This window comes from Pleurodeles waltl, chromosome 4_1 (genome assembly GCF_031143425.1).
Source record: "Pleurodeles waltl isolate 20211129_DDA chromosome 4_1, aPleWal1.hap1.20221129, whole genome shotgun sequence".
Lineage (NCBI taxonomy): Eukaryota > Metazoa > Chordata > Amphibia > Caudata > Salamandridae > Pleurodeles > Pleurodeles waltl.
Genome location: NC_090442.1, coordinates 672,266,001 through 672,293,099, shown reverse-complemented (window position 1 = coordinate 672,293,099; position 27,099 = coordinate 672,266,001). Strand labels below are relative to the sequence as shown.

The window sequence follows — 27,099 nt, the reverse complement described above, 5'->3', positions numbered from 1 at the left end:
GAGATGATCTCGTCCAAGGCTACAGTTCCCCTGTGTCTTGGACGAGATGATCTCGTCCATGGCACAGGGGAACTTGGGGGAGCGCTAGCCCGCCCCCCTGTGCACCCCCCTCCCCCCCCCCAAGCCGGGGATGGAAGGGGAAGACCTTCCCCTTCCACCCCGACCCCCCCCCACCCCCCCCCTGTGACGTCAGCGCGCGAGCTGATTAGTCACAGGGGCCTCCCCATCGCACTGGAAGCAGAGCTTCCAGCGCGATTGAAAGAGAAATGCTAAGCATTTCTCTTTCAATCACGTGGGGGAGGCCCGGAGGGGCTTCAAAGGGAAGGAAATGTATTTCCTTCCCTTTGAAGTCTCTCCGAGGGTTTCAAAAGCCGGATTGCTTGCAATCCGGCTTTTGAAACCCCACTAGACACCAGGGAGTTTTTTTTTTGACTGATACTGACAAAAGGGAGCGACCCCTTGGGCAAGGGTCGCTCCCAGGGGGGGCATGTTTTCGGGAAGGCCTTTTCTGCCTATTTACCTTATTTTGATGAGGCCAATCTGCCCCCAAGAGGGGTAGAAACCACTAGACACCAGGGAGTTTTTTCTCTGCGTGAATTTCACGCAAGGGTAGCGACCCCTTAGGCAAGGGTCGCTCCCTGGGGGGGGGGGAGGGCAATTTATTTTAGGCCATTTCTGCCCCCCCTGGGGGCAGAAACCTCTAGACGCCAGGGCAATTTTTTTTTGTGTTTTTTTTTTTTTTTAGAGATGGGGAGCGACCCATCAGGCAAGGGTCGCTCCCCTGGGGGGCAAATTGTATTTAGGCCATTTTAGGTCAATCTGCCCCCATGGGGGCAGAAACCACTAGGCACCGGGGATTTGTTTTTTGGCGCCAATGTCACTCAGGGGGAGCGACCCCATAGGCAAGGGTCGTTCCCGGGCAGGGGGGAGTTTGTAGGGGGAGGGGACAAATTTATTTTAGGGCATTTCTGCCCCCCCCCCCGGTGCCGGCTGAGCTAGAGGCCAAACTCCACAGGTAGGCACTTTGCAAAAAACACCTCTGTTTTCTGTGAAAAAATATGTTGTGTCCACGTTGTGTTTTGGGCCATTTCCTTTCGTGGGCGCTAGGCCTACCCAGAGAAGTGAGGTACCATTTTTATCGAGAGACTTAGGGGAACGCTGGGTGGAAGGAAATTTGTGGCTCCTCTCAGATTCCAGAACTTTCTGCCACAGAAATGTGAGGAACATGTGTTTTTGTAGCCAAATTTTGAGGTTTGCAAAGGATTCTGGGTAACAGAACCTGGTCCGAGCCCCACAAGTCACCCCATCTTGGATTCCCCTAGGTCTCTAGTTTTAAAAAATGCACAGGGTTGGTAGGTTTCCCTAGGTGCCGGCTGAGCTACAGGCCAAAATCCACAGGTAGGCACTGTTTTCTTTCAAAAATTTGGATGTGTCCACGTTGCGCTTTGGGGCGTTTCCTGTCCCGGGCGCTAGGCCTACCCACACAAGTGAGGTATCATTTTTATCGGGAGACTTGGGGGGAACGCTGGGTGAAAGGAAATTTGTAGCTCCTCTCAGATTCCAGAACTTTCTGCCACAGAAATGTGAGGAACATGTGTTTTTTTAGCCAAATTTTGAGGTTTGCAAAGGATTCTGGGTAACAGAACCTGGTCCGAGCCCCGCAAGTCACCCCTCCTTGGATTCCCCTAGGTCTCTAGTTTTCAGAAATGCACAGGTTTGGCAGGTTTCCCTAGCTGCCGGCTGAGCTAGAGGCCAAAATCTACAGGTAGGCACTTCGCAAAAAACACCTGTTTTCTTCCAAACATTTGGATGTGTCCACGTTGCGCTTTGGGGCGTTTCCTGTCGCGGGCGCTAGGCCTACCCACACAAGTGAGGTATCATTTTTATCGGGAGACTTGGGGGAACATAGATTACCAAAACAAGTGTTATTGCCCCTTGTCTTTCTCTACATTTTTTCCTTCCAAATATAGGTGTGTGTGTAAAAAAGACATTTATTTGAGAAATGCCCTGTAATTCACATGCTAGTATGGTCACCCCGGAATTCAGAGATGTGCAAATAACCACTGCTCCTCAACACCTTATCTTGTGCCCTTTTTGGAAATACAAAGGTTTTCTTGATAGCAATTTTTTACTCTTTATATTTCAGCAAATGAATTGCTGTATACCCGGTATAGAATGAAAACGCACTGCAGGGTGCAGCTCATTTATGGGCTCTGGGTTCCTTGGGTTCTTGATGAACCTACAAGCCCTATATATCCCCGCAACCAGAGGAGTCCAGCAGACGTAACGGTATATTGCTTTCGATAATCTGACATTGCAGGGAAAAGTTACAGAGTAAAACGTAGAGAAACATTTATGTTTTTTTCACCTCAATTTCAATATTTTTCTTTTTCAGTTGTTATTTTGTGTAGGAAACCCTTGTAGGATCTACACAAATGACCCCTTGCTGAATTCAGAATTTTGTCTACTTTTCAGAAATGTTTAGGTTTCTGGGATCCAGCGTTGGTTTCATGCCCATTTCTGTCACGGCCTGAAGGAGGCTGAAAGCACAAATAATTGCAAAAATGGGAAAGTCCCAGTAAAATGCCAAAATTGTGTTGAAAAATTGGGTTTTCTGATTCAAGTCTGCCTGTTCCTGAAAGCTGGGAAGCTGCTGAGTTTAGCACCGCAAACCCTTTGTTGATGCCATTTTCAGGGGAAAAACCACAAGCCTTCTTCTGCAGCCACTTTTTAAATTTGTTTTTGAAAAACAAACTTTTCCCTGTATTTTGGCCAATTTCTTGGCCTCCTTCAGGGGAACCCACAAAGTCTGGGTACCTCTAGAATCCCTAGGATGTTGGAAAAAAAGGACGCAAATTTGGCTTGGTTAGCTTATGTGGACAAAACGTTGAGGGCCTAAGCGCAAACTGCCCCAAATAGGCAAAAAAAGGCCTGGCACAGGAGGGGGAAAAGGCCTGGCAGCGAAGGGGTTAATAAAGTGGAGAAAGGATGGCATAATCCTCACCTCCAGTCCTGACATTGAATTCAAAATTTAAGTATATCATCTTTCAAAACTCCAGTAAAAAACATTACCAAAACCAACCAAAAAACACCTGCACAATTATGTAAAATGTTTTTTGATGAAATGATTCATGGTCATTCCCAAAGCAATATTGAGACTAACTCCTTCATATATACTGTAACACTAGTGTACTCCAACAAATGCTGATGGAGGTAGATTTGAGCTGCCTTTATTCATATGTCCATGGCAACATGACTGTAGGGGGACCACGAGGCACGTGACTGGGCCCAACAGTAGTGGTTGAGGCCTTTTACTACTGATATCTCTGGGCACAACCTATTATTGATCCTGCTTAATTGGGCCAAGTAACCCTTCTGCACTTGACTATCAGTCGTAGCAGTGGTTGAGCAGCCAAGGTTCCCTCAGGGAGGGGGGATGTAGATACAAGTCATTGCAAATTACTCATAACTCAAAGTGCAAATAGTACATCAATAAATCAGTGTCCAGACACATTTTTGCTCTTATAAGAAAAAGTAGTATTTTATTTCTAACTCTACACAGGCAACATAAGGACACTGACAAGCAATAACACAATCCCTTATTGAGGTCGGGGCTGTCATAGCTGTCAGGCGAATACTGGTCCCACCCTTCTTCATGTAACATGTGAGGGGTTATTCCCCAGTTCACCAGTGGCTGGATCCAGGGAATGCTCTCAATTAGGCTGTACTCAAGAGTTCTCCCTTTGAGTCTTCAGGATGTTAGTCATAAGGGTCTATGGTGCTGCAGTACTGTTAGCAGCATCTACCCCACTGATGTCTTTAATTCATATCTTACCCACTCTCACAAGGAAGAGTTCAGCTGTGAAAGCAGGTGCCTCCAACGCACACCCGCAAGTCCTTCTCAGTTTGGAGCAGCTGGGCTGCTCTCAGCCCACGCAGCTTTGCCGGAAGTCTCTCAATTGTCGAAGCAGCTCCCAAAGATGCAGTAAGTTGGCTTTAACACTATGGAGTAAGGGATGGGTAGGTGATCATTTCTTCAGCTCCCAACTAGAGCTGGCGAGGGTGCAACATCATCCACTGTGTCTCTGGCATTCTTCAATGGTGAGTAAGGCAGTTCCCTCACAGTGCGGGAGGCATCCGTTTATTTTTCAGGTGGCAGCCGGACTACAGTGGCATACGGGGTGCCACAGTTATACGGGCATAGGCTCCTCTTCCAGCACCACATCCCAGCCTACACAGTGACAATTCTTGGCACTCCTTTAAGTGGTAACTTAACCGGTTGCTCCCCTGTGGCATATGGGGGTCACACCAGTGCAGCGGTACGGACTTAACTAGACTCGCACAGCATTTGAAGTTCGGCTCATTAAATGTCGGCCCCCATCCTGGTGTACAGGGGTCACCAAAAACCGTCCTGCACACGGGCTAGGGCCCGATCTGTGCTCTGTCAAATCCTTGCACACCGAGTCCTCACGTAGGGCTCCAAAATAGACCTTCCACCATCCAACGCTTTCCTCTTCTTCACACAGCACACTATTCTTGGCCACCAGGCAGGAGCTGGTGCTCCTCTCGTCTCCATGGGTGATGTCCCCATACCAAACAGGAAGACTAGCAGGCCTTTGCCCCCCAGCAGTCTTTCAGAGCCTCCCCTTCTCCCACATCCCCATCTGGTTGCGTGGCAGATGACACATTTTTGAACACTCAACCTCCCCTTTTTCATAGTTCCTTTCCAGAGACCAAATGTAAATTAGGGTCTGAATCTCTGATGTTTTATGGTTGGGTTCTGCTTCTTTTGAAGAGGGCACTTCTTTTCTTCTTTCCTCATGAAAGAGGTCTGTCACAGCAGGCAAGACTGAAGCAAATTGTGCCACAACACAATTCATGGGAGTGACCACAGTTCTGACCTGGATGTCAGCAACATTGGTATGTTCATCAGACCCCTTAACCCTACTCTTTATGATTCCCTTATCTGCCTCATTTCCCTTCCTGAGATGTGTCAAGGTCCCTTCCGTATGATCGGTCACTGAATCAAAGAGCACCCTTTTGAAGTGTAAAGGGAATCGCTTCCTTTTCCCAGCAGTGTGTGTCCTACGCAGCCTACAGGAATGCAGCAATATGCAAATCTGTCTGAGGGAATTCCTCGTCTCCTCTTGTCTTCACGAGGCAAAATGAGGCACATCTTCCAAAATGAAACCCATAGTCCTCTATGTAACGTGCAACAGCAGGAACACTTTCCACCCAGCACGTTACTTCTATGCATTGTACCTTAAAACATGTACGCATTCCGACAGTACACACACGCATTCTGCGTGGATTGTTCCGCACTGAAGCTTTTCTATCTTTAAGCTGTTTTTTTTTTTTTTACAAACACAGCGTCAGCAAACTCACCATGTGCGTCCTGCACAATGCTTCACCCATCATGTATTGTACTTCACACAAATACACATACACCCAAGCACATGCCCATTCACTTCACAGAACTACATCTTTCATGTTGCGTATTCCTCACAGGTATACATACACCCAGTACTAACTAACCACAGATGTACTGTACAGTATTGCTCTATTCTTGCACTGTACCCTTCCTAGGCACACATACAACTAGTGCAGAGTTTCTACTCCCGCGCAGCACACCACGTCTACCTAATGTAGGCCAAGGGCGAGTTAAGCACACAGCAGCAGAACTTTTAAAAGGTGAGTAAGCCTGTACACCTTACTCCAGCAACACAGGGTAAAAACGTCCTGTTCCCTACTGCTGATCACTACATGGTATGCTGCCACCACCACGCTCATGCTGGTTAACTCCTGTTGAAGGCGGTAGCCTTGCATCACTATGAGGGTAGCGCTTTGGGCGCCCCTCTTGGTCCAACAAGACCGCAATCCTTGAGACAGGCCTAAGTCATGGTGCACTCACATGATCGTGTTTGCCTCTTACAAAACAAACATCAGCATTAGGGATCCAGACAACAGTACGGTTGGGCACTCAGGGCAGGGGTACAGGTCTTTGCCATGACAAGTAGTTTTCTGTCCCAGCAATGAACAACTTGGAATGCCAGATCATTAGCAAGATTTTGGAAATCTATTGAAAGTAATGTACCATTTAAAGAATGATTGCCAACATACAAAAAGGAAATGCCTGGGTAGTTTTCTGGCCCAATGTACAAGTCTCATTTGGATTGCAAATTATCTTGAACCACCCGACTAAGGTAACTACTAGCAACTTGGCTTTTACTCATTTCCTCCACTAACTAGTGCCAAAAAACTAGTTGGGTTGTGTGTGCCTTCTACAAAATGGATGATTTTTAGTATGTAGGATTAATTGGCAATCTATTGGAACCTGTCCTGTGGTAGGTGTAACTATAGAGGGGCTGAAGACAACCATGTCTGAAGGAGTGAGTGCATCCAGGGTAATCCGGAGACAGTGAGCTCCATCATTTCTAGTCAGTTTCACCTTTAAGCTGGAAGCTGACCTCCATCTGCTGCTCCAAAGAGTAAAGGTGACTCTAGCCCCTCCGTTCCTCACTATGGCAGATCCAACAGTAATTTGGGGGGGGGGCAGAGGGAGGAGGCTTCCTGTTGTTCCTGAAACCTTGGGTGTGTTGCATGAATGCGTTCTGCTTACTGCCATGCCAATGATAACCATGAGGTTGTTGGTGCACAACCAGTCAGCAGGTCAAAAAGTACCTAAACTACCATTGTGGTGACATGCAGCCAGACTGGAAGAAAAAGAAAAAAAAAAAAAAGTTTGATGTTTTGTGGGCAGCTGGCGGCATTTCCAACCACTGCTACTTACACTTATCTGGTCTTACATCCCTTTAAACAGCAGAATATGACATTTTTAAAGTAGCAAAGGTGTACTAAACAGCTGTCAGCATTTCTAAAAGTAATGCTACTCAAACTTTGGAAGATTAAAGACTAAGCTAACTTGAAGGTATTTAGTAGAAGGCATTTAACTCAATGAGCTATCTTAAAATCAGCATTAAAGGGACATCAATTGTTCTGCTGAATACATCACATTGAGGTAGGAATGAAGGCCAATATCTAATGTCTACATGCACTTCTGTTGTGTGTGGCACAACTTTCCCATATAATACAAACATGCTACATACATACCAGTCATCATAATATGCAAACATGGAAGCACCAACTCTTATAGGAAGAGTGTGTGAGAGTGAGTGAGAGAGAGAGAGAGAGAGAGTGAGAGAGAGAGAGAGAGTTGCAGAATGAAGTTACATGGTCATCTTGCTTTTAGGAAAGAATTAAAGAAAAGTTTAATTTGCTTAGCATTCCGTGTGCCTCTGCAACATTTGCCTTGCCTGGTGTCCATAGTTCCAGCAACAGAGCCCGTGTCTACTGTTACGGAGTGATGAAGTGAAAGGATGCACAGGGAGCATCTGAACCTCCTTACTCCTTATAGAATCACTGGTAGGAAAGTTATGAAGAGAGTTGAAGATTGGAGAGGGTCGACATGCATAGACGTTTTACTGACAGGACTTCTAGGAGAGCCAGTATCCAACCAGTAGGTAACTGCTCACTAAGTAATGCAGGGATAGATACATGACTTGACATATTTATACTCAAGAGATTATTAACTTCTTCAATTAAATGAAAATAATTTTGGAGCTCAGATTATATACAATTATATTCATAGGGGTTAGGTAGTAACCAGACTAACGTACTATACGAAGAGTGGATGTGTGATGTAAGATGGTTTGGATATTTTTAATGTTACATTTTTTATTATGGCTGTTGAGATAATTATGACAATTACCATCATTCTGATACACAAAATTTACTTTTTTCTCTCCACCTTTCAGTCTCCTGTTCCTCTACCAGGTCTCAAAATTTGATGTCTCCGGTTCCCTCGTTCTTCTGCTGGAAGCCCTGCAAAAGGCTATGACCTTGCTGGATGCTGCTGATCTTGACTTCTGCAGAAGATGGGCCCATAGTGCTCAGATTTACGCCACCATTTCATCAAGGGGCACAGAAGCATCATGTGTGTGCACCGGAAAATTGCAAAACTCTCCTCTAAACGGTTTTCCAACAGAACAAATAGTTTTATCTTCATAGACATATTTAATACGTCCCTTTCCAAATAAGTCTGCATTTTTACAGAGAAGACTCAAATGAGTATAAAAATAATTTCTTATGAACCTCTTCTTGTCCTGGCTAGCAATCAATAGGGAGTGCTTTTCTGGCTGAAATGAAGGTCAATGCTACTGTCACTTGTTTTTGTAGGGACGTCTACTTTGTGCTCTTTAAGTCTACTTTCCTTCAATTTGCGTCGAGATAGTGCAAGGGCCACCACCCAAGTTTTAAAATCACCTCTGCTCCCTCCTACCACTAGGATGTGTCTTCCAGCTTCTTCTCCAAGGTTAGGTCTTGGTTCTGACAAATGCTGGCTTTCACAGTGTTTGGGCCCTATCTTGTCAATCCAATAACCCCACACCCACTGTTTTCTTCCTAGAAGTGAGCTCACTCGTGGACCGGTTCACAGAAGTGTTCACGAAAGGCACTATTTTTCATACTCTAGTGCATGAAAGCTTCAAATGCTTACTCTTCCGACTAAGAAATAAATAATTATTCCTCAGGCCAGTCAAAAATATTCAGTCCCTCAACAACTGCGCAGTCTTCCCAGGCAACTGGATGATCCTGCAACACCTACTTCTCCAATCCCATCTTCAAAGGGCACCACCCCTTCCTGAAGTTTCAGTGACAAGACCAGATATTGCATTTTTGTTGCATACATTGTAGCCTACCTTCCAGTCTACGGTGTTTCACCATGGTTCTGTGAATGAGGGTAGCCCACCTTTGTTACCTACTTGAATGAAATTCCTCTGATGAATCACTTACTATCCACCTTCGTTCATCACCCTTCCCAGACTACCTCTCTTCTCCACAATTTGAGCTTCATAGTTAAGTTTGAGAAGTCATCCCGATTGACTTTCTGGGGTTCACTGGGGACAACACCTCTTGCATCTTTAGGATTTAGGTGAGTGGAGAATGGACCCTCATGTCTTTCTGGAGAGCTCAAACCTATGAGGTCCACTGGACATTGATCTTTTTCATCATGCTTAAAGCAGCAGCGTTCAGTGTTTGTGAACTGGTAATGATGACCAGATATCTAGGTTGCACAAAACTTTCTTCAGGACTGGTTAGGGTTTCTCCCTAACCACTTTTCTCACTTCTTGCAAGGGATCTCCTATTCACAAAATGCTGAGAAGGGAACAGACAAAATAGTCGATAAAGTCATGCAGGGGCTTTAAACTCTTGAGAAAGATACCACTGATAGCCTTCCCCCTGCAATGCTCTGAATATTTTCTGACATGTAGGTAGGCCACCATCAGATATATTGGGACTTATCACTCATGGTCACAATCAGACTCTTTTATCCAAGCCAAATGGACCCACCCTTCTTGATCTAGTCCATGGATATGGCAATGTAAGTGAGGAGCTACACTACATAACCTGAAGAGGTGAGGTAACCCAGGGAACAGCAGTTTGGGAAACTATTCTAACATGGGGACAGGTTAGATGAACAGGCTCCTTCATGAAACACCTGCCTTGCAGCTACCACCACCACAATTCAGCACCCAGTTTCAGAGACAATGGGATCAATCTTGCAAACATCTCCATGCTTGGTACCAGCTACACGTTAGGCCACTCTGCAAGTATTTCATACTCAAGTGCACCTCATGGAGAATGAAAATACACAAAGCCTTCAGAACCAACGGACATAGGATGCACATAACTTTAACAACCAATTGCAGCATGGAAATAAGGTACAGAATACTAAATGGTAGGCACCTTCACTAGTGGTGGAAATACTTTCCCCAGAATTACTTAGATGAAGTGGCATCTAGGAAGCTAATAGCAAGGCACCAGGAAATAAAGTTGGTTTATTCAATGAGAATCTCCATTCTTGCTGGAGGACGAAATATAAAGGAGGTCAGCGGAAAAAGGAGTATGTTTTAAACAGCATTACGTTACACTTATATGACCAACGATTCTTGTTCAAATCACCTGTTATGATGAGATTTCTAAAAGGTTTGACTCAGGGAAACCATGCTCAAGGTGAGACACCACTGGTACTACACTCCAGCCCGGGTCCACACTTGGTACCCGAACATGCCCCCCTAGTGTTGGAGGGGATATGGTTGCCTGGTACACTTACACATCTCTTGTGGGACTGTCCAAAGCTTCAGCCCTATTGTTCAGCAGTGCACAGCAGGATCAACACAATAATCCATACAGGCTTCCCCCCCCATTCCCTGGCGACATTCTATGGGGATTAACCAATGCACTTACGTGTAAGTTGCGCTCGAAGCAAGGAAGAGTGATGCTCCTGACTGTGACTAGACATGCTATGCACTGTGAGGCAGAGACAGTTTCAGATTATGGGGCATGGCTCCACAGTCTTTAGAACCTAATGGGGATAGAACAAAATCTCAGAAACACGTGAGGCAAAGTAGGCTTCCTTTGAGAAAGGTGGGGGGGGGGGGGGGGGGGGGGGGGGGGGATGGGTGCTTCAACTTCTGTCTCCCAGATTCTGAAGGGGTGCTTCGCCTCAACACCAGGGAAACCACTCCATCGCCCAGCTCATTATTCCCCAAAAGCTTTAGTAGGTGCAGAGGCCATATATGATGTTATTTGCTGGGCCACCTTGAACTGGAACAAGAAACCACTGAACGATGGAGAGTGACTATTTGGTGGGTGGGTGGAGGTTTAAAAACTTGCTATGGGAGAGGAGCTCTGTTTTTTGCATTTGTTTTTTTTCTTCTGATTGAATTCATGCCGCCGGATATATCATGTCCTCAGGCCTTTGGATGTAGGTGGTACTCCAATGTATACCAGTGAACAGATTTAAACCTAAAAGGTTAGACTCATTTATCGTCTCCATTTCTCATTGTGATGCCACAGTGCACGCCACTCGAACCAATGCACAGTTGCCCATCACGTTTCCTGACTCTGAAGACTGTATTCCTAGTTGTGGTTACTTCCGCTTGTCATGCAAGTGAACTCCAAGCTCTCTCAGTGCAGCCATCTTAAACCACCTTTTCCGCCCCAGGTAAAGTGGTTTTAAGGACCAGGGTGTCCTTTTTACCATAAGTTGTGACTGCTTTTCACATGGGCAATCTTTCACTCTCACAATATTCTTTGCTTCACCTCGCCACTTGAATGAGGGGAGACTCCACTGACTGCACCCCAAAAGGGCCTTAAGCTTTTACATCTATCACACGAAGTCCATCGGGTGGACAACCAGCCCTTTGTGGGGTTCTCTGGATCAGAGACAACAAGGCAGTGGAGAAAAGGACTCTAGAGAGGTGGATAGTCCTTGTCATTAAGATCTGATATACTTTGGCCAAGGTGTAGCCCCTCCAAGGGATTGCGGACCCATTCTACAAGGGCCAAGGCAGCTACCTCTGCGCTGGCAGGAGGAGTGCCTGTCCTTGACATCTGTCAGAGTGGGAAATGAGTGTCAGTATGCAGATTCTCAAAACACTATTGCTTTGACAGCCAGTTGTGATAGGAAGGGCATTTTGCCTGTTCTGACTTGCAGGACTTTTTGGCATGAGCTATTCCACAGATCCATCATTCTGTGAGCTACTTCTTTGGGGAATGTTTTAAAAATGAGGAATCTGCATTTAGAAGTACAAGTTACTTACCTTCAGTAATGCTCTTTCTGGTGGATACTCTAACCGCAGATTGGCCAGAGCCCTCCCGCTTCCCGTTCTGGGGAATCCCATGTAAAAAGGCCCCCAAGTAGAGATCTGCACACAGGTACATCTCATTGATTGCTGAGCTCCACTTCTGAGGGTGCGGACATAGTTTAGAAAGAAACTGACATTGAAACAGGGATGGCACTTGTATGTGGCTTCACTGTCACTTCTGGGATGGAATAAAGTCAGCGTGGATCTGCATGGCGCCACCTACTGATGTGTGGGAGCATTGCTGTTAAAATCTTCTGGATCAAGTCCAGCGGCGCCTGGGGGTATTCTGAAGGTGAGGAATTTGCACTTGGATCAGTCCTTCTGATTGATACTTCTACACTCCTCCAGTGTAGATAAAACTGTTAACCTTATATAATCCATACAAAAGTTTGGCCACTCTCCTTCTAAGGGTTATGTGGAGTTATAGAGGCATGCAGAGCAGATCTGTGACAGATCAGACACCAGACATATTGATAACTAACATCCTCTTCCTGCATTTCACCTACTGTCATAGTCCAGTTGCAGGCAGCAACAAAAATGTTAAAAAACGTGGAGCAGGCAATGAGCATCACCACCACACCCAAGACAAAGGCACATTTTTAGATCCACCCAAGTAGACTATTAATCTCATTGAGGGACGTCTGTGCGTTGAAGTGACTTAACTCGCCCTAGCTCTACCTTGTATTCAATGCTGAGAAAAAAATAATCCAAGACCAGTCCGGCAGCCAGGGATATGCCAGCAGACAGAGAGAAGAAGGAATTATAAGAGACACCTATTTACATTAACATTGTAATAAAGTTATTTAGATGATGGAATCTCTACATGTCAACTTAAACATTCCCTCAAATTCCATGAGGTACCTAAAAGAAAATCATATCAAATATCTATGGCATGTTGAGAATCAGCAGCCACACAATATGCCATGGTATACAACTCTAAAGGGCAAGTCAAGGACCCATTCACGATCCTGTCTCATGTAAGTGAAGGAGAAAGAGGTTTTTTTTTCAAATTTTGTTTTTTAGACATCTGCTCTGTTGATTATTGAACAGATGAAGGCCAATGCACATCAAAGCTTCAAGTCATGTGCCAAGAACTGTATCAGATCAACAAAAGAGACGGACTAGTAAAACCAGATTTTTAAACACTTACAAAGAGTGATACATCTTGCATGTCCCAGAGGTGCCTGTGAGATAAATATCTAAGGCAAGGTAGAAAGCAGAAAGCCCTGGATGAAGGAGACTCAATTGGATGATTAAATCTCTCTGCAGGGACAGCTTGTTTCTCTAGTCTTAGATGAGCCAAAGTTGAGCAGTACCTATCCAGAAAACGTTAGGAGTTTTGCACTTTTACAGTTTAGTGCATAAACTGTTTTGTCATGGAAACAGAATCCGAGAAATCAAGTAACAAAAAGGAAATAAATAACATTGGACTCTATCCTTAGAACCTACTGCAGTAGAAATGAATAGGCAGCATAACATGTTCTACCAAAGTACTAGAATTGCTATCTGCTTTGTGCTGAGACTCATCACATGGGATGCCTGTCAGCTGCTACTACTTACGTATTTCATCTAATGCTGATTGCATGTATAGTGTACATCATGAAATTAATTTTATCTACTTGTGAACCTTGTGGAGAGACTCTGAGAAGGGAGGCTAGAACACAAGAGAGCAGTGACAGGGATCAAATCTCAGCAGAGTTAGAAGCCTTGGGGATAATGAGAGGAGTCTCAGAGAAATTCCCCCTGTTAAAAAAAAAAGACAGCAGAGAGTCTTGAGTTGAATCGAGAGTTGCCTTTGCAAGTGTAGCAAGTGATGCCAGGTTTGGCAACCATATTTACTATGAAAAAGATTATATTTTACACAAACCTTACTACATGCATCCAATACATACAATATCACTTAAAAGCCTTTCATCACATATTCAACAGCTTTCAACCCAACAATACTACTACAAACCACTGATACAATCACTCCTGCAACTGGCCTTTCTAAAGCAATACAGTTTAGACAGAGTCCATCTACTGTCAAGCAAACAATACAGCACCACAACCATGTAGTCGCCCAAGTGCCAACATTCATCTTAGAACCACCAAGATAAAGCCAATATTAACATACAATCCCCTCTCAATAACACAAAGCAGCAGAATAATTATCTACCTGTACTGCAAAGCCTACCTAGAAATCACTGTTCATGAACAACACCTAAATTAAGAGGAAACAAAAACTAAACAGTCATGCAGCACCCCCATTAGGCAACCAAAAGACCTTCTATGAGATCAAACCAGAGATACTTTCACATTAACTTATACAAACCACTTCAAACCTAAACAGCAAATATCTCTAACTATAAATCCTCAAAAAGCATGCATAATCATTTTATTTTCCATTCAGTCTCGAATGACCCTGAATCTTCCCCGTTTTTCAAGAAGTATTTTAGTCCTATCAAGGGTAAATTATTGTCACTAATCATATTTTGGGTGCTGACAAGGGTGCATTGCCTCTGGGTACCTTGGAAGTAGGAGACCTCGCTGATCTCTGTCTAGAGTTATATGTACATCATCTGAGTACCACAGCTAGCAGTAGAATCTTTTACATCATAGATCTGTTCAACAGTCCATTCCGTTTGAACATGCAACAAAACTGTGATCGGAATGTTGGATAGCTACAATGGGAGTAGAATGTGAGGATGGAATGGTCAGGCAAGTAAAATGTTGTGGGTGGCAGTTGCTGTGGGGTGGTTGCTGGAGGATGTCAAGTAGTCGTTGCTCCCTTATGATGAACCTTGCTTTTTATTAAATTGAGTTGGAAACAAGTTAGTCTTGGTGGCACGTTCCTTTCTCCACAATGGCGACGAGCGAGAGGAGCAACGCCACTGTAAAGTCACATAACCCAGTGCCTACTTTGCATCTTGATTCTGCCGGCAAACTTCATGAACAAAAACATTCCCCGGAAGGAACAGAGGAGCTGGTTTGCCACGGAAGTGATCATACTTGTTCAAGGAGTACATTTTGGAAGTGCAGGTACGATAAACGCGTGTGTAGAGCTGTGCACGAGCATTTATTGACGCGTACAGAGAAGTGCACTTAGCAAACGGAGCTGTGCACAAGGCCTTATTGACGCGTACAGTGAAGTGCATTCTTGGTAAAAACACCCCCCAAAGCCTATGGACAAAACGTAAGATTACGTCTTGGCAGACATCTGTTGTTTGGGAGGATTCCTTTTTACAGCTTTGATTATACGGCAATGGATAAGGATATTCACTCAGTCTTTCCCTTCAATCCTGCGCATTTGGTGACGCGCACAACTTTAATTACTGAAGGATCAGAAATGGTCAGTTGGGTTGTACGGCAATCGGGACAATCATTTACTTTGACTCTGCACGTTTAGTGACGCGCACACCCAAAGCACAGAAAATTATTATTTTAAGGGGTGACACGCACATACTTGGGGCAGTGGAAATTGTGGCTACACATGGAGTTTTATTGATTTACTTCTTATTGTGGGATAGATAGTCTAGCATTCAACCACCACCTTTCTTTTTAGCTGAGCATGGAGACCCACCTATTCCATGGGAAGAAAACAAGTTACTTACCTGTAACTGTAGTTCTCCAGGATTGGAATCTTTCATAGATTCACATGCTTGAATCATTCCCCGTCGTCGAGATGGGAGTCCCGGTATAATTTTCATAAGTAATGTTAAAACATATTGAAGAGAAAAAAGGCCCTAGAGGCCTTTTCAATTTGATAGTCTATCAGAGTCATTTTGTAAAAAGGACCAAACTTGATCCTCCACCAATCAGGCGACAGCACCCTTCAGAACCTCCTGAGAGAAGCTCTAGCACCTCAGATTTTCAACGCACAAGTGCGTATATATTACTCTGAGTATATGTACTGCTAGACAGAAAGAGGTGAAGTGAGCTTCTCCGGGGAGGTGGGTGGGTCGCATGTGAATCTATGAAAGATTCCAATACTGGAGAACTACAGTTACAGGTAAGTAACTTGTTTTCTTACTCCAGTATTGGAACTTTCATAGATTCACATGCTTGAATCAGAGTAGCAAGCAATAACCATGCACATTGAAAAATGACAACTCGTTTGATAAACAAGGTATCTTATGCCACAAAACCTTATCATCATCATGTATAAATTAAGGAAGCATATAATCATACTGACATCTGTCTCTCTATATGTACATCTACATATATACCCATCTATGTATACCCACGTGTATATGTGTTTATATATATATATATATATATATATATATATATATATATATATATATATATATATATATATATATGTATATATACATATCCATATAAATGTCTTCTTATTTGTAATATAAATAGGAATATTCCTATGAAGATACATGATGAAATTCGAATAACAAACCAGTATTGTATTATCTTTAGATACATTTCTTAATGTGCATACCTTTGTTAGGATGGGGGGATGTAGGAGAAGTGGGTCACCTTCACCTGAAGAGATTCCTGAGAACCGCTTGGCCCACTGCTACCTCTCCGTGCGAGAGGGACTCCAAGCAATAGTGTTTAGTAAAGGTATGGCAGCTCTTCCATGTTGCTGCCCTACATATGTCTTGTAGTGGCACTCCGGCAAATAGTGCCGCTGACGATGAGACCTTTCTCGTCGAGTGAGCATGCACAGATGACTGCAAAGGTTTGCCCGCTGCTAGATGACAGAAACGAATAGCAGAGGCGATCCATCTTGAAATACTCTGCTTGGATAGTGGGTACCCCTTCCTAGGGGCACTGTATGCCACAAATAGCTGATTAGAGCGCCGAAAAGCTTTTGTCCTGTCCAAATAAAATTGAACGCATCTTTTCACATCTAGAGAATGTAATGCTCTCTCCGCTGGAGTAGATGGATGAGGGAAAAAAGACTTGAAAACCAGAGGTTCGTTAATGTGAAAGTCTGATGGGACTTTAGGAATAAAATGCGGGTTAGTGCGCATTAGTAGTCTATCTTGTTTAAGCTGCAGAAATGGCTCTTGGATGGAGAGCGCTTGTTCCTCACTGACCCGCCTAGCTGATGTAAGGGCTATTAATAAGGCGACCTTCCACGATAAATGCTTGAGGGAAGCACGGTGGATTGGCTCAAAAGGATGCTTCATCAGTTGCGCCAAAACAATGTTCAGGTTCCACGAAGGAGGTGGAGGTCTGAAAGGAGGGTAAACCCTGAATAATCCTTTTAAAAACCTTTTAATCAGCCGAGAAGAGAAAAGCGAGGGTGTGTCATCCGAACGCCTGTATGCAGCTATGGCTGCTACATGAACTTTAATGGACGAATGTGCCAGGCCAGATCGGGCTAACTCTAAGAGATAAGGCAAAATCCCTTCTGGTGGTGAAAGAAACGGGTCGATTTGACACTGATGACACCAGGTACAGAATCTCTTCCATTTACACTGATACGCCTTGTTCGTGCTATCCGCTCCGGCCTGTGACAAAATCTCTCTGCAGTCCTGCGGGATATTCAAATGCGCAAATTCTCTGTGGTGAGGAGCCATGCTGCTAACCGCATTGACTGCGGATTGGGGTGTCGAACTTGGCCGTTGTTCATTGTTAGTAGATGAGGTACCGGGCTCCAGCGGAATATGAGGTTTGACCGAGAGAATGAGGAGCTCTGTGAACCAATGTTGGCGCGGCCAGTACGGGGCTATCAGTATGAGAGTGCACGGTTCTGGTTTCATCTTCGTGAGGACCCTTGGGATCAATGGAATGGGAGGAAAGGCGTAAGCAAAGATGTCGGACCAGACTATCGAAAACGCATTCCCCCAAGATCCCTTTTGGTGATGCCAGCTTGCGAAGAACTGGCATTTGGCGTTGGTCTTCTTCGCAAACAGATCCACTGTTGGTGTTCCCCACTGGGAAAAAATCTGGGTGAGTACCGTCTGGTCTAGTTCCCACTCGTGGCAGTCCGATTTCTGCCTGCTGAGTGCATCCGCTGCCTTGTTGTTTATTCCCGGCAAGTGCACCGCCGATATTGTGACGCCTTGCTGCGAGGCCCAGTGCCAGATCGCTTGGGCTTCCCTGGAGAGGGTGAGAGATCTCGTCCCTCCTTGTTTGTTGAGATAGTGCATCGTAGTGGTGTTGTCCGTTCTTATCACCACTCGCGATCCATGGATCCTTGGGAGAAACGCTTGTAAGGCGAGATGCACTGCCCTGAGTTCTAGCCAATTGATATGTCTTGATGTCAGATGAGTTGGCCATTTGCCACTTATCTTCAGGTCCTGTAATACTGCGCCCCAGCCTTCCAGTGAGGCATCTGTTGTTATGGTCCACGGGGCTGGTTGTTGAAGAAACGAGAGGCCGATAGAGAGATGATGCTTTAGAGACCACCACTTGAGGGTTTTGACCATTGTCGGAGTAATTTGTATCTGGTCTTCGAAAGTTCCTGATACTTGAAGCCATTGACGGTTTAGCTGCTCCTGCAAGGGGCGCATCTTTAGTCGACACAAAGGGATCAGAGGTATGCATGAAGACATCATGCCCAATAGAGATTTGAAGAGACGGACTGTAACCTTTCGTCTTTTGCGTATGAAACTCCCTAGGGTTAGCAACCTTTGTTGTCTCTCTACCGTGGGGCATGCGATGCCGGAGTCCGTGTTCAGTTCCGCTCCCAGAAAAGTAATACTGCGGCCTGGTAGAGGGTTGGACTTCTCCCAGTTGATCGTGAATCCGAGATTGGTCAGCAAGGAAACGCACCTTCTTGTTGACTTGTGTGCTCTCGTGTAAGTCTTTGCCTTTATTAACCAGTCGTCTAAGTATGGAAAGACTGGTGCTTTCTTCTCCTGAGAAAGGCTGCCACCGGTGCTAGGCACTTGGTAAATATTCTTGGGGCTGATTTGAGCCCAAAGGGAAGGACGCGATATTGGTAATGGCTCCCGGCTACGGTAAATCTAAAAAAAATTCTGTGGGCAGGGTGGATTGGTATGTGGAAGTATGCGTCCTTGAGGTCTAGTGATGACATAAAATCTCCTTGATTGAGACGCAGAAGGACGTCTTGCAGACTGATCATTCGAAACGATTGCTTCTTTAGGTATACATTTAGTTGCCGTAAATCGAGGATCGGTCTCCAATCCTTCCACTTTTTTCGAATTATGAAGAACCGGGAATAAAATCCTGTTCCTTGTTGACTCAGAGGCACTTTCTCTATAGCTCCCTTGAGAAGGAGCTTTAGACCTCTTCTCTGAGTTGTTGAGGGTATCTTGACGGAGTTCTGCAGGGAGGATTTGAGGGAGGTTTTTGGACAAATTCTAAAGTATGGCCCCGTTCTACTAATTGTAGGACCCACTTGTCTGACGTAATAGTTTGCCAGTGACTGAGAAATAAGGAAACTCTTCCGCCCAGGGTGACAGGAGGCGGACTGGGCGTAGCCGGAGCCTCGAGAACATCAGGTTCTACGAGCTGCATCCCTAGCAGGACGGGTTGAGCGTCCACAGCCTGCCGGCCTATTATAAGCCGGTTGAGTCGATTGTCTTTGGGTATAGTACGGCCGATATTGTTGTGACGATGATGGGTAGGAAGAGTATCTCTGTTGTTGATACCCTCCTCTGTAAGAAGGCTGGCCACGCCCCCTAGGGCGAAAGGACGACTTCCGATACTGCAGGGTTCCTAGTGATCTTGCAGTGTCCGTGTCTGTTTTAATTGACTGTAGGGCTTCGTCCACATGTTTCCCAAATAACGCTTGGCCATCAAAGGGTAAGTCTAGGATCTTATTCTGGACTTCTGGACGAAAGGAAGTGGCTTTGAGCCAGCCCTGTCTTCTTAATACAGCAGCGCCTGCTAGCTGTCTGAAAGCAGTGGTCGCTATATCCATTGCGCAGTCTATCAGCTCTGCAGATGCGCGTTGACCCTTTAGCATCGTCTTATTTGCCTCTGATCTTACGTCTTCCGGCAGCTGAGTAATAAAGGGTGCAATATCTGCCCAAAGCTGTCTGTCATATCGAGACAAAATAGCCAAGGAGTTGGCAGCTCTCAGAACTAGGCTCGCCATAGAAGAGAATCTCTTTCCTATGTTATCTAGCCTCCTACCATCCTTATCTGGGGGCGCGGAAATCGGAGCAGAAGGATTCTTTGATCTTCTTTGAGCCGCTTGAGCTACTACCGAATCTGGAGGAGGATGGCCTGTCAAGCATGCTGGGGCATCATCGGGAGCTTTGTATTTCTTGTCTAGACGTGGTAAAACTGCTATGACAGTAGCTGGACTAGTCATAACTTTAAGGCCCTCTTCCCACAAATAGTTCACCATGGGGATGGAACGCACAGACTTCTGAAAGGGTTCTTTAAAATCATAAAGGAAACAATCCGTTTGCTTCGTAGGTAGCGGTAATGCAAAACGCTTGGCTGCCCTCTCTAAGAGATTATGAAAGCCTCCAATGTCTTCAGGTGGGGACTCTACTTTCGAATGAGAAGGAGAAGATGGAGCAGGAATAATATACTCGTCCCACTCTGAGGGAGTATCTATGAGTTCTCCTTCTTCTTGATCTCCATCTGAGATGTCAGTGTCCTGGGGAATTGTCATGTCTGGTGTAGCCACATCTGTAAGATGCAAAGATGTCGGTCTTTGACGTGGAGTAGAAGGACCAGAAATGGGCAATGGATGAGGTTGTTCTCCCTCTGGAGGGAACCTTCTATTGTAATCCACCAACATGGCTCTAAGGCCAGTAAGCAGGTCGGAAGGGATATACGCTCCCTGTTGATGCTGCTGATGCTCCAAGGAAGCCTGGGGATCATAAGCTTCCTCAAATTCCTCCTCTTCCTGATATTTTACATTTAATTCAGAGGGGCTGTGTGCTGTACCAAAAGGCCCATATTCGTCCGAATCTTCTTCTCCCTCCAAAAGGTGTACTGGTACCAGGGAGGATACCTTACTAGGTGAAGTGTGGGTTGGCGTTAACTTTTCCTTTCTTTTTTGGTATTTTTCCCTCGTCGACGGTGTCGTCGACGATCTCGTCGACGACGTGTAAACTGACTGTCGTAGACGGTGTCGTCGATGCTGGTCGCACTGTTATTTTAATAGCAGCAAGCTTTGCCGACGATTCTACCGTCGACGAAGTCGTCGTCGACGGTAAGGCTGACACTGACGTAAGCGTCGTCGCCGATGAGGAGGTGTATACGGTCGTCGACGCTGAAGTCGTCGTTGTAGTTCTCGTCGACGGTGGCGCACTCGTCGACGAAGTCGCCGATGGAGCCGTGGACGACGGAACACCTGAAGTCGCTATAGTCGTCGGCAATGCGCCCACCAACGGTGCCGTCGACGGGGAATCCGTCGACGAGGACTTTTTTCCAGTCACAAAAGATGGCTTTTTGAAAGGCACAGATAGTGGAACAGATGAGGATTTCCTGTGCCTCTCAGAACTGGAAGAATGTTTCTTTCCCTCTCTACTTGAGAGTCTAGTTGGTGAAGAGGATGGGCTGCGACCCTTATAAGACCCTGAAACAGTCTTTTTGAGGGCTTTTCTTGAGGTTTGTGAGGGAGATCTAGAGCGTGATCTTGCCCTTTTAGTCGATCTCTTGGAAGTGGAAGATTCCTCACTCTCAGAACCAGAAACTGGATCCTTCCTATGCTTCAGTTTCTGCAGCCATATTAGTAATCTGCCTTCTCTATCCTTTAAGGTTTTAGAAGAAAACGTACGGCAAATCTTACAGTCTTTGGCTGAATGATCTGGATAGAGGCAGTAAATGCAATCTTGATGAGGGATCTTCAGAATGAAGTCTTTTCTTCCCACAAGTCTTGCAGTCTCTAAAGAGACTTTTCTTCTCCTTGTCAGACATAGTTGGTGAAAACCTGACAAATCAAAATAATTGAGTTTCTCTGAGAAAAAGAGTTGAATAAAGGTGTGAAAACAGAGCAGAGCTCTGAGGAGACTCCCTAGCACGACGTGCGGTAGAAAATCTGAGGTGCTAGAGCTTCTCTCAGGAGGTTCTGAAGGGTGCTGTCGCCTGATTGGTGGAGGATCAAGTTTGGTCCTTTTTACAAAATGACTCTGATAGACTATCAAATTGAAGAGGCCTAGGGCCTTTTTTCTCTTCAATATGTTTTAACATTACTTATGAAAATTATACCGGGACTCCCATCTCGACGATGGGGAATGATTCAAGCATGTGAATCTATGAAAGTTCCAATACTGGAGTAATTGTGGTTGGATTTGTTTGAGGCATATGCAGAAGTATTAGAGGATGGGGAATGTACACTGGAAAGACATTTGTCCTTACTAAAGCACAGACTAGGTGCAATAAGTCTTAGAGAATTTAAAAAGCTGCCAAGGTTGGACAACGTTGATGGGGAAAATGTGTATAAATGTGCTCTCAAACAGTTACAGGAAAGGAATGGTAGGAAAATTAACGCAGTCATGGAAAGATATAAGTTTTACTCAAGAGGGCAAAAAGAAGATGAATCAATTGACCATGGGACTTGCTGCAACTTGTGCATTCAAAAACATAACATATGACCAAGTATTAAGGGACCAGCTATTGATGAGAAATAAATACCAAAAAAAAAAAAAAAAAAAAAAAAAATCAAGAGAAACTATGGTCTTCTGGTGAATTATCTTTAAAAAATGTGACAGAAGTGGCAAGAGGTATTGAGATTACTGAGAGATGCATACAGACATTGGAAAGACATGCAATGTGTGTAAGAAGAGAAGACATTTTTCACGTGTGTGTAAAAGTGTGGAAAAAAAAGTAAATTGTATCGTGGAGGATCTAAATGATGAGGTGCTTGAGTATGGAATGCGTGATGTTGTATTAAGTGTGCAGAGCGAGAACAGCAAAGCAAAGAATGTCCAATTGCCTAAGTGTACATTAAGCATAGATGGAATACAGGTCAAGCTATGGTGGACTCGTGTGTGGTACAGCATAATGGGGAGAAGGTTGTTTGACAAACTGTGGCCTGGTAGATTGTTAAAGAGTACTAATTTATGACAATGTAGTTATTCTAGTAATAAAATTTCTATTGTGGGGGCCAAGCTGAAATTGGATGTGCTGGAAAAATATGTTCAGGAAATGTGCTTATCGCAGAAAAAGGAGCTGTGATTTTAGGTTGGCCACACATGACTGAACTCGGAGTGAGAGTTGACCCTAAAGCTGACCCACCCATGTATGCAGTGGGTGAGGGTAATATTAAGAGTACAAATGATACCTATTCTGTCTTAAGGAAGGAATTTCCAAATGTTTTTAGCAGCGAGTTAGGAACCTTGAAAACGTTTAAACAATCTTAAAAGAGAATGCTATACCTGTGAGGCAAAAGTTAAGAAATGTTCCGCTGAATTACAGAGGGAAACTAAAATACATTTTGTGTGATTTATGTGAAAGGGACATTATAGAACCAATTGAAAGTTCTGATTGGCTATTCTCCAATTGTAATTTTCTTGAAATCCAATGACAATCTAAGACTTTGTGTGGACTTACGTTCTTCAAACAATGCTATTTGGGTGGATGCCTTCCCATTACCAAATTTGCAAGAATTAATGTTGTCCATTGGGGATGCTAAAATTTTGTAAATAATTGATTTAGCTAGCACTTATCAAATTCTGCTGGATCCAACCTCTAAGCATGGCACAGCCTCCATAACACCTGAAGGTTTGTTCCAGTACAAAAGGATGCCATTTGGTTTATCCAGTGCATCTGCTGTGTTCCAAAGGGAATTATCTAGAGTATTATCAAAAATAACTGGTGTGAAAGTTTTTTAGAATGACATTGATATTTGGGAAGGATAAAAAGAAACATGATTGCATACTGAGGGAAGTTCTACAAGCATTTATGGGCAATGGATTAACTGTTAAAGAACAAAAATGCTAATTTAGGAAACCACAAGTGGAATATTTGGGTCACGCAATTTCAGAGGATGGCATTCGTCTGAAAATTAACCATGTTAAAGCCATTTGCGATGCTCCAGAATCCAAGAGCAAGGAACAGTTGGTATCCTTCTTAGGGTTGACAGAATTTTACGCATGTTTCGTAGAAAATTATGCATCCAAGGTTGAGAACCTTAGAGTGCTATTAAGGAAAAATGCAACGTTTTGCTGGGGACAAAGACATACGGAAGAATCTGCAGCACTAAATCTTTTGATGAAAATGCAAATTGTATCATTTCTGTGGGTGCTAGTGGATATGGCACTAGTGCTGTCTTATCCCAAAAAAGAAACGGGAATGAGTGGGTGGTCGCATATGCATTCCGTACTGTAGCACAAGGAGAGAGAAAATACTCTGTTATTGAAAGGGGATTACTAGCTGCGACTTGGGTTGTGCAACGTTTTAGGATGTATGTGCGGGGTTCGCAAATTTAAGATATGTACGGACCACAAACCGTTGGTAAATATCTTGAGTCCTGGAGGAGGGAGAAATCTTACCCTCCGGTTAGCAAGACTCGCCTTAAAACTACAAATGTACCATTATGTGATTATGCACTTGCCAGGGAAAGATAAATGGGTGGCAGATGTATTATCACAGTTGCCTTTGACGTATGAGAATTGTGAGGAAGTGGATGATAATGAACGTGATGTGGTATTTATTTATGACAATGTGGTATTTAATGAAGATCATGGGATGGAATTGGAGTTTTCTGACGATAAGTGGATCAAGGAAAGGAAAAAAAGATGGAATCTTAAAAGGTAAAGGAATTTCTTAGGAAGGGGTGGCCATCTGAGCGGCAGCTTCAAGGGGAATGTGGTACATTCTGAAAGATCAAGGATGAGTTATCCATATGCAATAACTGTCTTGAGGGGCGATAATACAGTACCTTATTTGGCACATGTGAACTAATTAACAGGTTAGGGCATGAAGAGCATGGTGGTATAGCAAGTACTAGAAGGAAAATTAAGGAAAGCTTTTGGTGGCCAGAGGTGGATAGTATGGTGGACCATTAGGTGAGGGAATGCAATGCATGCAAGGCAAGTGACAAGTCTGTCAAGCCAATGGTAGTACCTCTGCAGATGGTCGAATTCCCTGAAGGACGTTGGCGGAAGTGAGCAATTGATTTTATGGGCCCTTTCGCCACCTTACCATCCAGAGAGGTGTATGCCATTGTCCTTATTGATTATTATTTTAAGTTGCCAGACACTCGTATGGTTAGCAATGTGGCCACAGCTGTAGTCATCGACGTTTTAGAGGATGTGTTTTTCAGGGAAGGGATTCCGGAGATTCTAGTATTAGATAATGGTGTGCAGCTCACATCTAGTAAAATGAAATTGTTCTTGAAACATTATGGTGTGAATCACCTAAAGGTGTCATTGTATCCCCCAGAGAGACATGGTCAACTCAAAAGGCTCAATAGGGTAGTTAAGGAAGCTATACAGTTGGCTCTGAAATCTAACCGGTCATGGAAGAAGGCTCTTCAGAGTACATTACTATCTTACAGAATTACGCCCCATTCGGTGACAGGGAAAACCCCATTTGAGTTATTAAGGGGAAGGAAACCGTCTTCCAAATTAGTTACGCTGTGGTTAAGGAATAAAAAAAGGAGCAGGATTTGACTAACAGTGATGATCTAATTAGGGAACGTATACTAAAAAACCAAGGTCATGTTCTGAGTAGAGTCAACAAAAGGAGACCCATTCCTAAACTCGTTGCAGGGCAGTATGTACGTGTATGGAACCCTGGGTTCATAGAGAAAGGGGCAGCCCATTGGTAAAGACCTATTAAAATAGTGAAGGTATTGGATGGAGCCGTCAAGCCCGAGGATGGTAAGTTAAGTAATCTGTGGCATGTGAGTTTGTGTGAAGAGTCAACAAGCGTGAAAACGATGATAACATTGAGTGGTATCTGTTGGGAAGTGATTCAGAGTTGCAACTAGTTGTGGGTCCTGATATTCATTTTGATATATGTGCTGACTCTGGTCATAATGCAAACAAGTGTGTTTCGACCACCGATGGTATACCTCTTCGACGAAGTCAAAGGGAAAAGAGATTACCTGGGCATCTCCAAGAATTTGTCATGGGACGGTGAGCAATAGTAAGGCAATGTGATTATTATTAATCTGGCTAGATGAAGAAATGTAGCTCCTGCAAAGTGCAAATTGGTATATCGCTATGTAAGGTAACATTAGTAATTTTGTGTTAGTCAGAGGTTTTTTTGTTTGTTTTGGGGGGGGGGGGAAGAGATGTGTGGTGATCGGAATGTTGGATAGCTACAATGGGAGTAGGATGTGGGGACAAAATGGCTGGGCAAGGAGAATGTTGTGGGCGGCAGTTGCTGCGGGGCGGTTGCTGGAGGTTGCGGCCCAAGCCAAGCTCTTTGCTCTTTCTGTGGGTGATCCTGCCCTGCTGGACAAGATCTCATTTATGGTCAATATTCTGCAGGCGACTGTTGTCCTAAGAAAACAAATATACACAGTAACAGGGAAAGAAGAGGACCTATGTCCTTCGAAATATATGCTCTGTTTGGACACACAACACCTTTCCTCAAGCAGCAGATTAACTACACTGACCCTTGTGGTGGCAAAGGGGACAGCAGCAATGACTGGCGATATACAACTGACATACTCAAATGGGCATTAATCTGTGCCTGCTCCAATTTCCTATGGTTTGCTCTAATGTATCCAGTATTTATTTGTCCATAGCTTCGATTGTCTGAAACGCAGCAAGGACCACTGAGTAGGAACCCTGAAAGCAATTGAGATGTACCATTTAAAAAAAATAATAATAATACGGTAGAACTTTTTTATTTTTTGTATCTACCACTAATGTTCTTTAAAGGAACACACAAATAAAAAATATCAAAGACAAGACATAAGATAGTTACATTTCACAATTAGCTGTTTTGAGTCGAGTACCTCATATTTACTTTCTCTGTGCTCGTGGGCCACTTTTTCTGTGAAGGACGCTTGTCCAACCAATGTCGGTTTCTGAGGAGCTGAATTCATGTGCTTAAACCACTCGTTGAACGTTTCATGGGCTTCCTGAATAGAAAGAAGAGTACTTTTAACGGGAAAATATTGGAAATATATATCCCTCAGCCATTCCTTTGCCCCCTTCTAAGGAAAACAGCAGAGATATAATTGCAGCATTTAACAGATGTGGGAAGGACAGGAGACGGCACTGGAAGCACATGGCAGTTCCTTCCACACACTCAAGTGCAGTTTGCTACGAGGCTACTCTTTTCACTATCATGCCCATTTGTGCACTCTTTAAAGGTTTAAATGACTGCATCCGCAATCTTGGACCAGTAAATTAAAAGTTAAAAAAGAAGGGCTACCACGCATCATGACTCAGGTATTACAAAGTCATCACGCTAGGGCCAGCAATTATGGACTTCTTTGCCAAAATTGTTTAGCATCTGTTACAACCATTTTTGTTTTGCTAATGTTTACCAGCACATTCAAAAGGTTGGCTAACAGCTTTCAAAGGACAGACCTGTTGCTTTTTTAACC

General features: G+C 44.2%; 1 protein-coding gene across 1 annotated transcript in view; it reads right to left on the bottom strand.

Moving 5' to 3' along the window:
• Positions 1–27,099, bottom strand: part of NUP107 (nucleoporin 107) — a 394,223-nt gene that overhangs the window by 32,724 nt on the left and 334,400 nt on the right. The window contains exon 25 of the mRNA XM_069229180.1: positions 26,503–26,628. Coding sequence (XP_069085281.1) covers positions 26,503–26,628 — 126 coding nt within the window. The remainder of the gene's footprint in view (positions 1–26,502; positions 26,629–27,099) is intronic.